This window comes from Gossypium hirsutum, chromosome A03, assembly GCF_007990345.1.
Source record: "Gossypium hirsutum isolate 1008001.06 chromosome A03, Gossypium_hirsutum_v2.1, whole genome shotgun sequence".
NCBI lineage: Eukaryota > Viridiplantae > Streptophyta > Magnoliopsida > Malvales > Malvaceae > Gossypium > Gossypium hirsutum.
Window position 1 is genome coordinate 104,741,806 of NC_053426.1, and position 13,520 is coordinate 104,755,325.

Consider the following 13,520-nt stretch of genomic DNA (forward strand, 5'->3'; position numbering starts at 1 on the left):
ATATGGGTCTAGTGATAATTGGAATGTTCCAATTGTATTGCTGCTATGCGATACAAAGGCAGAACAAGCGTGTGTTTGGGCTAAGAAGTTAAAAAATATTTACAATTTAAAATAATGTTTGATAAATATTATATATAAATTACGAACAAAATTATACATCAAAATTTAATGTACCAAAAAATACATATGACAATTTATAAATGTGTTATAAGATTATGCATAGGATTATGCATAAACATGTAAAAAAAATTCATAAATATATACATAAAATAATATTAACATCTAAACATTCATAAAAATATACATAAAATTATCATATTTATTATCTTAAAGAAATGAATTTATCATCATAAATAGTTTATGAATATATATATCATGCATTATAAAAATAAGAGTTATATATCATATTCATATATAAATTCAATACATCAAGTTTATTTTGTAAATCGAAAATTATAAATAAATCATATTTATATTGTACATATTAATCATACATCCATAAAAAGCGATATACATAATGTACATACGTCAAAATAAAAAAAAATTAGATATAAAATTGACTTTACCAAGACATATAAAACATAGAATCTTAAAATTAAAGACAAACAAAATTATTTGATCGACACTATTGTAATTTAAAAATTTTAAGAGTTAAAAAAATCGAAGGATTAAAATTGATATTTTAAAAGAGGAATGAAGAAATAAAATCGGAAATCCTTATTTAAAAATTGAATTTGCAAAGTTCAAAAAATTGAAAATGCAAGACATCAGGATCATAAAACTTCGATTGTTGGAGACGAAAACTTCAAAAGATTGTCAAATAATAATTAGCTACAAAATTTAAAATAAGAGTAAGGCAAAACAACAACAGAAGGAAAAATTAATGTCAATAATAGTAATAATAAATAATGTTAAATAATACTAAATAGATAGATAGATAAATAAATAGAATATAAAAAATAAAGAACTAAGTTAATTATCATTTTTTCACAATAGTTGTCATGTTAGCCGCCACCTCTTCGTTATTCAACTACGTGTAGGAGTTTTAACCCTTGAAAACTACATTTGAGAGGTTAAATTGAGCGCAATTTTTTATTAAGGACTTAATTTGTTTTTTAATTCTTATGAAATTTTTCTAGCATTTAAGTTTATATATACATACATAAAAATAAAAAAGAAAATCTAAAAATAATATTATTGAGAAGGAAATATTAATTATAAAACGAATATAAAAAATAGCAAAAAAATAAAAAAAAATGAAAAAAATAAAATAAAACCCAAAAATTATGAGAATCGAGTTTTCAAAATTAAACTTGTCAATCAAAATTTATTTTCTCTTTCTAAATTTCAAAGAGATGAATAATTAGAAATTTATATCAAACTAGATGCTCATAAGATTCCTCCTTCAAATAAAAAAAATATCTTAAAAATAACTTTTTGTGATAAAATAATAAAAAATCACTATTCTCATATAAAACCCCAATATATAATTATATAAAAAAATAAATACTTGAATGATGATAGGACAAATATCTTTTTGTATTTTTGTCCTACAAAATAAATAAAAATAAATGAAAAGCAATTGAATCCCAACCACATGTTAATATATATATATTATTTACATGTATCCAATGTAAGAAATTGCGTGCATGTGAGAAACATGTGCACCGTTGGTTTCCTTTGTATCACTATTTAATTCCTTTATTTGTCTAGCTTTTGTTTACAAGTGGATTTGTAATTTAAGTGACACAGTTAATATATGGGTATTTTGGAGCCCCAAAAGGACTGTCCAGTGTCGGATCCAATAAAACCCGAAAATTTCCTCTTCTAAATATCCTCCCCCATTTCCCCCATTATATAGTTTAACCCAAATATATTGCACCTTCACTTCAATCTCATAACCGTCGATCCCCTCCTGTCTTAATCCCACACATCTCTCCATTGATATACATTACCCCAGGCAGCTAGCTATCTAGCAAACCATTCTTTACATATCTGCGAACTATACATAGTATTAGCAGTGTTTTTTGGGAAAAAAAAAACGGTGGATCGAAGGCATGGAAAACGTCCGCTTCCATCCGAAACATCGGAGGAGAAAAGCAAAGGACGCGATGAATTTGCAGCAGCCGCAACTTCATGGACTGAATCCGCGGACATGACAGCCATGGTTACAGCTCTTACTCAAGTGATGGGAAGCGATGAACAGCTTAGCTTCCAACAATCACCGACGCCCTCATCAGTACAATCTGAAGCGAAAAATGAACCTGTAGTTCAAGATCAAGGTATATATATATACACATCTATGGCTACAGTGAAAGATTTATCTATTTAAAGGTAGGTGTAGCAACTAGGGTTGCATCCGGAAAAGCAAACAGATAAAAAAAAGAATTACGCGTTAAAGATGGGATTGTCAACATTTTTCAGCCGGTTGTGCTCCTTTTGTCTGTCGTCTTTCTGATATTAACTTGTTTTTGTTCGTAGCAGTCATGATCTATCTCTTTCTCAAGTTTTCCTTTCTTTTCTTCTGGTCCTTCAAAATTCTCCCCCCCCCCTCTATATATACATGTGAGAGAAAGAGATCTACCTGTCCCGATTTTACCTTTCCTTTTCCTTGTAGTCTGCAAGCGACTACAGGCTCGTCAAGAGACGAAAATGGAAATAAATGGTGTCTCCACGCTAGGGTTAGTCAAGTTCAATGTATCCAGCGGCTAAGGCCAAGCCTACTTTCCGTAAACAAGTTTCTCTCTCTCTCCGCCAATAAAATAAAAATTAGTGTATTGTACAGCGTTTACACTATATTTTTATATATTCTTTCATGCTAGCTTTTTCTAACTTTTGTTTCTAATATATATGTCGATTGGATTGTAGATAATTCCAGTTTTCTGGTCGAATAGCAAGCTGGATGTAACTTCTTCTTATCTATATGTTTACTACTGGATAAGCCATAAGTATTCCCGATTGTCAAAATTTTCAAAGAAAGAAACAAACAAAAAACAAAAGCCGTGGTCAATTACGTGGGATGCTTTCATTCCTTTTTATTTTCTTCTTTGACCTTGTGAACTTATCATTCCATTTCCAATCTTACATTCTTTGCTTTTAAACTGTGCCTAACTTTGAAAGTAACTAGTACTGATACAAAATCTGGGTTTCTAGTTTCTTTATCAATTCACACCTGTTTTCCCTTTTTTTCTTTTTCATAATTCCTTGACGTTATGCGTTGTAAGCTCGATTTATAAGTTTCTTCTGCTAATACACTAACTATAATAATAGATATCTTTTAGCTGGCTACTGCTTATAAACTTGTTAGCTGATTATTGGAAGAGAGAAAGTAGTGATATAAAATATATTGAACCGTCATGATTGCATGTATCTTTCCTTCTTTTTCATTACATTTGCAAAAGGTATAGTGAGAAACCATTGATCACAAGTAGTGCAATTGCTTGTTAGCATGTTTTTCTTTTTTAATTGACTCCAACATTTCAACAACTCTGGAATTAAGAAAAGGAAACAAACTTTGGTGACCAAGTTACGACATAAAACTACTTTCAATATACATTATGGTTCTAATAGAGCACTACCTAATATCCCACTACTTTGCTGGTTTCCGTTTGTGCCGTGATTGCATGCAAAATACCATGCAGAACTATATAAAAATATTATATGCTAAAAATTAATAGTGTTATTTCCCTTTTTTGCTTTTCTTATATCATAAACCTGGCTAAATTTGGAATTATTTTGTATGTGCTAAATATTGAAGGGTGAGAGGCAATTGGTAAACTTCTTTGACACTTGTAAAATCTTGGTGCTATATGTTATGCTATGTCATGTCTTCATCCATTGCCTTTTTGCATGTGAAGAAAACACGAGGAAAAGACATTACAGAGGAGTGAGGCAAAGGCCATGGGGCAAATGGGCAGCAGAAATTCGTGATCCAAAGAAAGCAGCCCGAGTGTGGCTTGGCACTTTTGACACAGCTGAAGATGCAGCCCTTGCATATGATAGAGCTGCTCTCAAGTTCAAAGGCACCAAGGCAAAGCTAAATTTTCCTGAACGAGTCCAAGGGAATAGGGAGGTTAGCTATTTAACTGGCCCCGGAGATTCAAGCACGGTCCATTCTGCACAAAATCCTACTCCTGTAGTTGCACCTTCATCGTGGTCTCAGGACTCATACCCTCACTTGTTTCAATATGCACAGCTGCTTTCAAGTAGTAATGATGCTGATATCTCATATTACACTTCCAATCTTTTCAATTTCAATCAAGAAGAGCCTTTCTCTCCTCAATTTTCTTCAATGTCAGCATCATCCACCCTCTCATCACAATACTACCACCAAGACCTCACAAGATTTTCAACAAATTATGACAGCTCCTCTGGTCCTGATTATCCTCACAACTATGGGAAGGACTTCGATCCTAGTAACAGAAGCGAGTAGACAAGTTTAGCTTCTCAAGCTCTACATCGAGGTTCAGGAGGGCATCCAAAATTCTACTATATTTGCACCAAGCAAAGAAATAAGAATGCCCCCATTCCAAGTCCCTTGCTCCCTCTCCTTAATCTCTACATATGCGCTTACTGATTTCTTCAATTCTTATGACAAGCATGCATGATCTCAACTGGTGCCACTTTTTGTAAAAGAATTACATATATACACTGTAATTTACATGTATGAATAGGGAGTGGGAGGATGATTCATATCCCTATCTCAGCACCATGATTTTCAAGTTCTATGATTTGTTTTGCTTCTATTTTAATGTCGTCTTAATGCATCAGAAGAAGGAAGAAGGAGAAAGACATAAAGGTTAGCTTCCAAGTTTTTCTTGATGTCTTTTGATGTAAACTAGCTAGAGACGATCAGTTTGCTTTAATTATTGTCACTATTTCAAGTAATTTAAATATATATATATATTCTTATTCTTGTGAGAAATATAGTAGTTAGTGATAATGCAAGTGGAGAATGTACTGCGAAGAATATATAATATTATTCCAATCTTCAAAAGGTAGTTTCTTGGAAGAGTAGCTCCTCTCCGATAAACTTAATTTAAGTCTTTTACTACTTTTGTCTAAACCTTTTAATCTAAGCTAAGGTGGTGCTCTTCACATCTAGTATGTATAAATAATTATATATATGTTAATATTGGATAGCATAATTATATATATATTAGTATTTGACATTCCTGAAATCTTTTCATTGCTTCATAATAACGAATGCTTAATGTACTTATACATATATCATTTTTTAGTAGTTATTTTTATTGAAGTTATGGGAGGTTTATGGATTAGCTTTTACTTGTTTTAATAACAAAACCTTGAGGTAAACATAGCTGATTATATTTAAAATATAAATATGTAAAATGATTTTTTTTTCTTCTCCAATTTTATAGAAAAAATTATTTTAATTTTTCATTTAATTTAGCTTCTTTTAGTTTTTAAATTTATATTTTTTTTGTCAAATAATCTCAAAATAGGTGAAAAAAATAACATTTGTTAATTTTATTAATGTTGCATACACGTGGCATTGCCACGTGGATGACACAGGGGCATTTAATTATTTTCTAAAAAAATTAAAAATTCAAAAATATATATGAAAAATATTTTTAAAAATTAAAATAATTAAAAAATAAATATATTTTTTAAATTTTAAAATTAATTAAATCTTGATGTGTCATTTAAGTGGCAATTCATGTGTATGCAACGTATTCTCGAGAAGTGGTGACATAAGAGCACTTGATTCGATTTATTTCTTTATCTCTCTGTGAATTGTATGTTTGTAACAAGAAGGACAGAATTTCTTCAATTCCAACCGACTGGGCATATTGTGTCGATTTTTTTGAGTAATATACCTGGAAATACCCATTGATTCCTTAGTAGCGCCGTTTCGAACTCAACTAGTACATTCCAAAATAATCGTTACTCGGACATCTTTACTCTTGGCCATGAACCTCCTTTGAGTTTTTAATTCACCTAACTTTTCTATTTTCCGATCAAAAGCGAAGAAGAAATGAATAAAAAAAAAAAGAAATAAAAGTTGCTAACTCAAAACCAAATCTTGAAAGTTTTTTTTGCAATCAATATAGTAAATCAATATAGATTTATAGTAATAGTAAATAATAAGAATAAGTAATACAACGATTTTGAACTCTATTTAGAATTAAACCACGGTAAGGTATTTTCAATAAAATTAACAAATTTTAAGAGATTTAAATGAAAATGGAAGTTTAAAAATTGAAAGAGGTGAAAAAATCATCATACCTTATAAATAAGATAAAACAATAAATCAAAACTTAAAGATAAAAATAATAACAAATGTATTTCAATCTTTCAAATCTTAAGATTATTTTATTAATTTTATGTTTTCTTACTGCACTCTGAACAAAACATTTGTCATTGAATCCTATTTATGGAGTGTATCAAATAATTTAGTATATTTACGTATCACCCGTTTGCATGCGTCCATGACCATTACAGATGCACAAAATTAACGAATTGGAAAAATTGACATTATCCTTCATAGAATGGCCGGTAGTAATTGCGTGCCTGATTTTACTGTTGATAGATCATGAATTCTTTTATAATGCTATCAAATATATCTTCAAATTTTACATGAACTACATCATAAATTTATAAGATGTTAAAGATGTACCATATTATGACACACTCGTGAAAAATTTTATGTAATAAATTTATAAAAAATTATATGAAAATTAAATGTAATTTTGATTGAAATAGTAATATTGTGGAAAGAAAGATTTTGAGATCTTGAATTTAAATCTTATTATATGCATTTATTTTTGTAAATTACATGCAAAAAAGATAAAATACTCTCAAAATTATGTTTGTGTTATAAAAATATTAAATTTTTGATAATTTTATAATTAAGTTGGGATCCGATTAAAGATGACATCCATCAACTTAATTAAAGCTTTAAATAAAAATACAAATTCTCTAATGTGATTTTGAAAGGTGGTATTAGAAATATATATATTATCTACTTAAAATGTTGCATTTCCTAAACATGAAGATAAGCCAGTGGGAGAAATTAAAATATATTCTGCAACAAATTTTACTTAATTTTTTTAGGAAATATTCACAAACATGTGCAACTAGCAAACTATATATGTAGAATGCGTAGTATATGAATAAAAAAGGGTACATATTGTAATGGTAATCGATTAAATTAAGGTGATTTAAAAAAGGTATCTCATAATTACTAGTAGAAATTAAGTTCCCAATGAACTATGTCCATATGTAGTAGTTTACTGCAGGAAGCAGCTACGTTAGCTCCTCGGGACTTGACGAAATTCGAAGCCACTTCGGACTTTGCCAATAAGCTATGGGTAGCAAATTAGGCAATCAATCTTTCATATTCTTTTGACCTTTATATCATAGAGGTAGATAAATATGTCATGAAGGCTTTTTGTTAAGTTGGATAGACATGGACGCTTTTGATCAAATGGACGTTGAATGGGTCCATATAAATACTAATTAATGAAGTTTGAACTTGGAATCTACCTTTTTCAATCTTTTGTATATAAAATAAAATACTTATATATATAGCATAGGATAGAAGTAAAGTAATGATGATAAAACATCAAGGGAACATTTGTATCTTAATTTATACCAACTCCGTTGTTCGATTCTTTGCTACTATATAGATAGATATCTATAGCAGATGAACATGCTCCTCACGTTGTTTGCTTTTCTTCTTATGCTTGGTTTGGATGATGATGCCATCCTCCTTATTTTACCAATGGATTATCTCCAAGGGTTGATAGATCATGATTAATCTGTTAAAGAAAGAAGAGATGCAAGTCGTGAAAGATATTGGTCGCACATGATGCTTTCCAATCAAATAGGAATAGGAGTTCTATCAATCAAAATCAAAGGGGGGTCACTTCACTTCCTATATGTACAAGATATGTGCAATTAGGCGCCTGCCTGCATGTTGCCTTTAGTTTTTATCAAAGGCTATCCACTAAATGAAATTATCCGCTTTATTCATTTTCAATCGTGTTAATCATTTTATTTGTATTTTTCTTACATATGAGATGTAATTATCAAGGAAATTTGAATTTGTCCGAGACAAATAATCAGAACCGCCCAAGATGTCATTAATAATATCACATGATTAGTATCCTCATCGTATTACAAACTACACGACAAGTACTTTTCTATGGATTTTAGTAGTGGAAATATTAAGAATGTTTTTCAATTTATTATATTACTTACTCTTGATAACACCTTTAATTATTATTATTATTTTTTTCATGTTATTGCAACCTCAAATATTCTCCTTTTCAACTTGAATGGCGGTGACTTGATTCTGCTCCTCTTTACCAAAGTGGGCAAGTGCTTCAAGTGAACCCAAAAGTAAAAATTTTTTCTTAAAAAAACAGCTCAAGAAGGGTCCACATTAATTATTAAATAATAATTAAATATATAACCCGCATGAGAATTTTAAGTTCTTTGCATGCTTTGGAACATGGGGTGATGTGTGTCCAGATAAATTTAATTTGAAATGTTTAAATAAATATTTAATTTACTTACTAAAATACAATTTCTTTTTCCTGAAGAAAGCGAGACGCTAGTGTGTTCTTTTTTTTTTATGAAGTTTACAAGTTCAATTCTTGGACATTTCTCCCATCAGGTGTAAGAAAAGAGATGATTCAGACTTGAATGTAATATATGATGTCAACAATGACTTAAACAACAAGCCAAAAATTATTTTTATGTTGTGACAACTATTTTTATTATTTTAAAAACTTATATGTATTTTATTAATGGTATATGATTCATTTATAAATGTAAGGAACGAAGACGTAACTTTTATTATAGATTAATCACAAGTAGAATGATAAAGGACTTGTACTCAAATTTATCGTTAGTGAAATTTCATAAACTAAATATATGCTTAAATAAAATAAAATAAATAACAAGAACAAATTTGTGACCCTACTTGTAAACGAGATAACAATCATTATTCTGAAAGATGTCGGTTTTAATGATGAATTGACCATTAAACAAAACGCATGCAGAAGCCGAAGTGGGCCTTGGCCTAGTTGCTAAAGAAAGGTAGGTTTAGTGGGCCACCCAGGATCCTCCAAAGCCCAAGAACTCACATAACGACACCGAAAAAGGCAAAAAGAAAAAAAAAAAAAAAGGAAGAGAGAAGGTTCTTGGTATGGAAATTCCGTAAGCCGCGTGAAAAATGACGTGAGGGTGCGGCTCCTCTTCCCGATGCCACGACAAAAACTCTTTTCAATTCAATAGGAGGTAGGGGACCATACAAAATTCATTGCATTTTAACCATCCTGACGTGGCCTACCATGCTTTCGGCTTCTGCTCGTCAAATTTTGCGGCTTCTCATCTCTCCGGCTCTCTTTTGTCCCTTTCTTGCTTTTTTATACATAAATATTCTCTCTCTCTCTCTCTCTACGTATTTCTAATTTTTATCGAAATATTCGTAATCATTCGATTTTATTTTTTATTTTGATAAATTTTATTTTATATCTCTTACACATTATTTAGTAAAGCTTTAAAGTCTTTTAAATTTATTTTTATTATTTTAAATGAATATTATTTATTTTTATATTATAAATAAATAAGTTAATTATAAATAAGTAACTTGTGAATCAAAACTATGTTCAAATAAATTATTAATATCTCAAAATTTTTTCTTAGTCCTGGCATCAGGCCATCACAAAATAAAGTTGAACTATTATGATCTGTCTTAATTCCTTCGGAAAATTCAGACTCTGCCAGCCCGCATGCAGATCAAACTCAGACCGAGGCTTTTCTACTATCCAAGTAAATTTCATTATTCATAGTATTATTAGAATTTTAAAAAAAAGTTGAAATGATGTGATCGTCATTCCTTTTTCTTATTTGTAATCTATGCAAACTGATTTGATGAAAACGATTGGGTGTGGCTTCGTTTTGACTAAACTGGCAAAATATAGTTCTATGATTTTCTCTGTTCATCATGCGGTAGAGGAAAAAAGGTAGGAAATAAAGAAAATCATGCAAGGATGATTACAAAAGGACATGCGTGAAAGAAACACTGGCAAAAAGAGAAAGCGAAAAGCAAATTGGCAAGTGATAATCTGTAATTTAGATATGAAATCATCATGAAAAGCTCTCTTCTCTGTTTATCTAAGCGTGTTTATGAACTATAAAGAAATGGGTGAAGGAGATTGGTTTTGAGCTTTTGTAAATTTAAAAGTATAATAATAGATTATGATGTGAATGGAAAATAAATTTATGTATATATTTACAAAAAAAAATCGATATAAAAATTAGCTGAAATAATGTTGAAAAAGTATAGATAAAAACAATTATATCTTTAAAATAATATAATATAATTTATTTTGTTAATAATAATATTATGATAAATTATTAATTAAATTAAGATTCAAATGATAAATAATATTAAATTAATCAAAGGCTTAAAATAAAAATCTTGCAAACTAGTTATTGGCCTAATGATAATAGATTCGATTTTGGACAATCCGTATGTCTATCCTATAAAAAAAAATTTATGTACTTATAATTATGATATGAAAAAGAATTAATATATAAGAGTTAAATATAAAATTAGCATTTGAATTTGTTAATTTTACTTAGATTGATACTTATAATTTTTTTGTCTCAAATTAGTACTCGAATTTATTTTCTGTTCACTATATTGGTACTTGACACTAACGCCGTTAATATTTTTACTGATGTGGTAGCACACGATTGGCCATCGCTACCACATCAATAAAAAATTAATAGCGCTAGTGTCAGGTATTAATATAGTAGACGAAAAAAAATTCAAGTACCAATATGAGATAAAAAAAATTATAAATACTAATATAAGAAAAGTGAACAAATTTAGATACTAATTTTATATTTAACGTAAAATGTACCTTTATAAATAACATATCATAAATATGAAATTATATGAAACTATAAAACCAACCAGAAATGAATACAATAATCTCTTAAAATTTATATAAATATAGTATATTTTAAATAGGGGAAAAACACAATTGCCCAAACTGGTCTAAATCTAATCTGAAGTAGTCTTTCTACTTTATTATTATTATTTTTATTTAGGTTTTTCGGAGCTTCCAATCCCAACTAAACATGAGAAAGAATAAAGTGTTACTTTGAAAAGTGAAAACTATTGTTTGGCAACTAGCAGTTAATAATGGCCAATGCTGTAGTCCTTGAAAAAAACTTATTTTTATTGGGGAGACGCTTCAAATAACGAATCAAAGTTGATTTCATTTAAAGAGGATTTGGTTCTTTTATTGAGAGAACAAAGCATTGAAGTGTTATTTTTTAATACGTTGATTTAAATTTTAAATAATATAAATTTTATTTTTAAGTGTATATACTCAATTTTACTTTCAGTTTTTTTGTCTTTTTTACTTTTAAAAGAGTTCGAAGATGTTTACAAAGTTTCGGTAGAGCTTTTAGGTCTACCACAAAATGTTTTGTCATTTTAGCCTTGATGGCTTCAAACTCGTGCCCTTAGAGGATAAGAACACTACCATTTAAGCTTCTTCTTTTTTTGTTAAAGGATAATGAATTTCTTTATTAAGCGAAGTCTTTGAAGTGTCCTTTAAGAGATCAACCTAAACCTTAAATAGTAGAGGTATTGTCTCAAACCTCACACAATCATATGTCCAAGATTCATTCCAATTTAATTCAAAACTATAAAAAAAAATTAGAAATTATAAATAATTTTTTAAAAAAATTCTAAAAATTTGAAAACAATTTTAAAATATAATATTTTTAATTTAATTAATAATTTTTATATATTCGAAATAAAAAAGTTTGAATTAATAATTTTTATATTCCAACGTTGTATATAAATTATTATTAATAAAAATTAATAATAATATCCAAACACATTTTTACCTCTTTCAATTGTTTTCCTGGAAATGATGGTTTATTCGAATCCTGTATGATATATCTATAGTTGGTGTCTTAACGGTGTAATTCTTTGTGCAGAGGTATTTTACCTGCCTTGGATCTCTTTAGTAGTAAATACTAATAGTAATACTATGGTGGGGGTAAGTTCACGCCATTAGGTTGCCATTTTCATAGTCAAATTTCGATTACATTATTGCCTTTATCAGTATTGTTTAGGATCATGCCATTAGTAGTTTTGTTAATAATCTGTATATTCAAATTTATATATACAAAATTCAAATAACAACATTATTAATTCAATTTTTCAATTGAATTTTTAAAAATTTTAATATATAAAAGTTATTAATAAAAATTTAAAAATTTAGAAATTGATTTATTTATACATTTTAGATTTTTTAAATAATTACTCATATTCTTTTATAATAGTTTTGAATTAATTTGGATATATAATTGTCCAGATTCAGATGAACATGTAATTTTTATTAATTATTATATATATATTTTTAAAATATCATCACATCGGCTTATTTTCATGTGACATGTCATGTGTCATCTCTTGATTGTTACCATCAACTACATTAGCGCCTTTAACAGTCAAATCGGTTAATTTACGATTTCCGCTAATCAAATGGCCTAATTGATATTTTATTAGTCATTAAGGACTCAATAAGGTTTATTTATTTTAAAGATCTAATGTAATATTTTTAATAGTTACATTTTATTCTCATTTCGTCATTACAATTGTATTTAAATTTAAATACACATCTTAATATTATAATAACTAATCTTACTATTACCGCTATTTTTGTGTTGTCCGATAATTAAAGGATTCCATAATCTAAAAGAATCCTTAGAATCCAATGGCACCCCAAAATTATCTGGACACGTTAATGGAAAAAATCTCAACTGGACAACAGATGTATAATTTTAGTTGGGCTATGGACCAGCCCATTTTCTTGATTGGTTAGATATTAAATTGAGTTTGATATTTGAATATTGGCCTTAGACCTAATTTGTTAAAACCAAATTGTTTCCAAAATTGAAAAACAAGGAATTGGGTAGTCAGGGGATGATTCTGTGGTTTCGGAGGTTTGAGATAAGCTGAGTTTTAAAGATTTAAGCCTAAAATGTCTATTTCTATTCTTCAAAACAACTATTAATTTGAATTGCTATGTAGAGAAATTATTAAATTTAATATATGAAGGCGGATTACTACTTAGCTTAATTAACGGAAACAAATTGATTGGAAAAGATTAAATACATATTAAATTAGGAGAAGTAATTTAGTTCATCTTGTTAATAATTGAATGATATATATACTTAACGCGTATAGTAGGAAAGTTTCTATTTTTGGGCATAGTTTCACTAAATGCACAACTATGGAATAAATTAATTTTTCGAAAGAAATCTCTTAAAAAATTAAATTCTTTTGTAAGTTAGCATTACTAGGGAGGAGAAATGATTTAAGTTTGGGAATATGGAAACTCAAAAATTTATTGACTTTTTCACTCTTTTTGACCAACAATTTTTGTAAATTTTGAGCTCTTTTTAGTATATTTTTTAAAATTTATTACAAAATATCTAAATTGGAAAAATTCAAG

General features: G+C 28.6%; 1 protein-coding gene and 1 long non-coding RNA gene across 3 annotated transcripts; one reads left to right on the forward strand and one right to left on the reverse strand.

The window, feature by feature from the left end:
* Positions 1-1,598: 1,598 nt before the first annotated feature.
* LOC121220845 (uncharacterized) lies at positions 1,599-2,528 on the reverse strand. Its single transcript, XR_005918065.1, has 2 exons — positions 2,393-2,528; positions 1,599-2,246 (listed from the first exon to the last, which is right to left on the reverse strand). It is a non-coding gene; the product is annotated as an uncharacterized lncRNA (long non-coding RNA).
* On the forward strand, positions 2,051-4,911 carry LOC107886729 (ethylene-responsive transcription factor ERF113). Of its 2 annotated transcripts, none has more exons than XM_016810781.2 (2): positions 2,051-2,282; positions 3,858-4,911. In XM_016810781.2, exons 1-2 carry the CDS (start codon positions 2,156-2,158, stop codon positions 4,430-4,432), a joined length of 702 nt encoding a protein of 233 aa, XP_016666270.1. In that variant the 5' UTR covers positions 2,051-2,155; the 3' UTR covers positions 4,433-4,911. The 2 variants fall into 2 exon arrangements, with proteins under 2 accessions (XP_016666270.1, XP_040956426.1); XM_041100492.1 differs by lacking the exon at positions 2,051-2,282 and adding an exon at positions 3,006-3,401.
* Positions 4,912-13,520: the final 8,609 nt, after the last annotated feature.

What these genes read in the sequence shown, in the direction of transcription:
- LOC107886729 (XM_016810781.2), top strand. Translation starts at nt 2,156, where the DNA reads ATGACAGCCATGGTTACAGCTCTTACTCAAGTGATGGGAAGCGATGAA. An exon ending in ACCTGTAGTTCAAGATCAAG is followed by an intron (nt 2,283 to 3,857) that starts GTATATATATAT and finishes TTGCATGTGAAG; the next exon opens with AAAACACGAGGAAAAGACAT.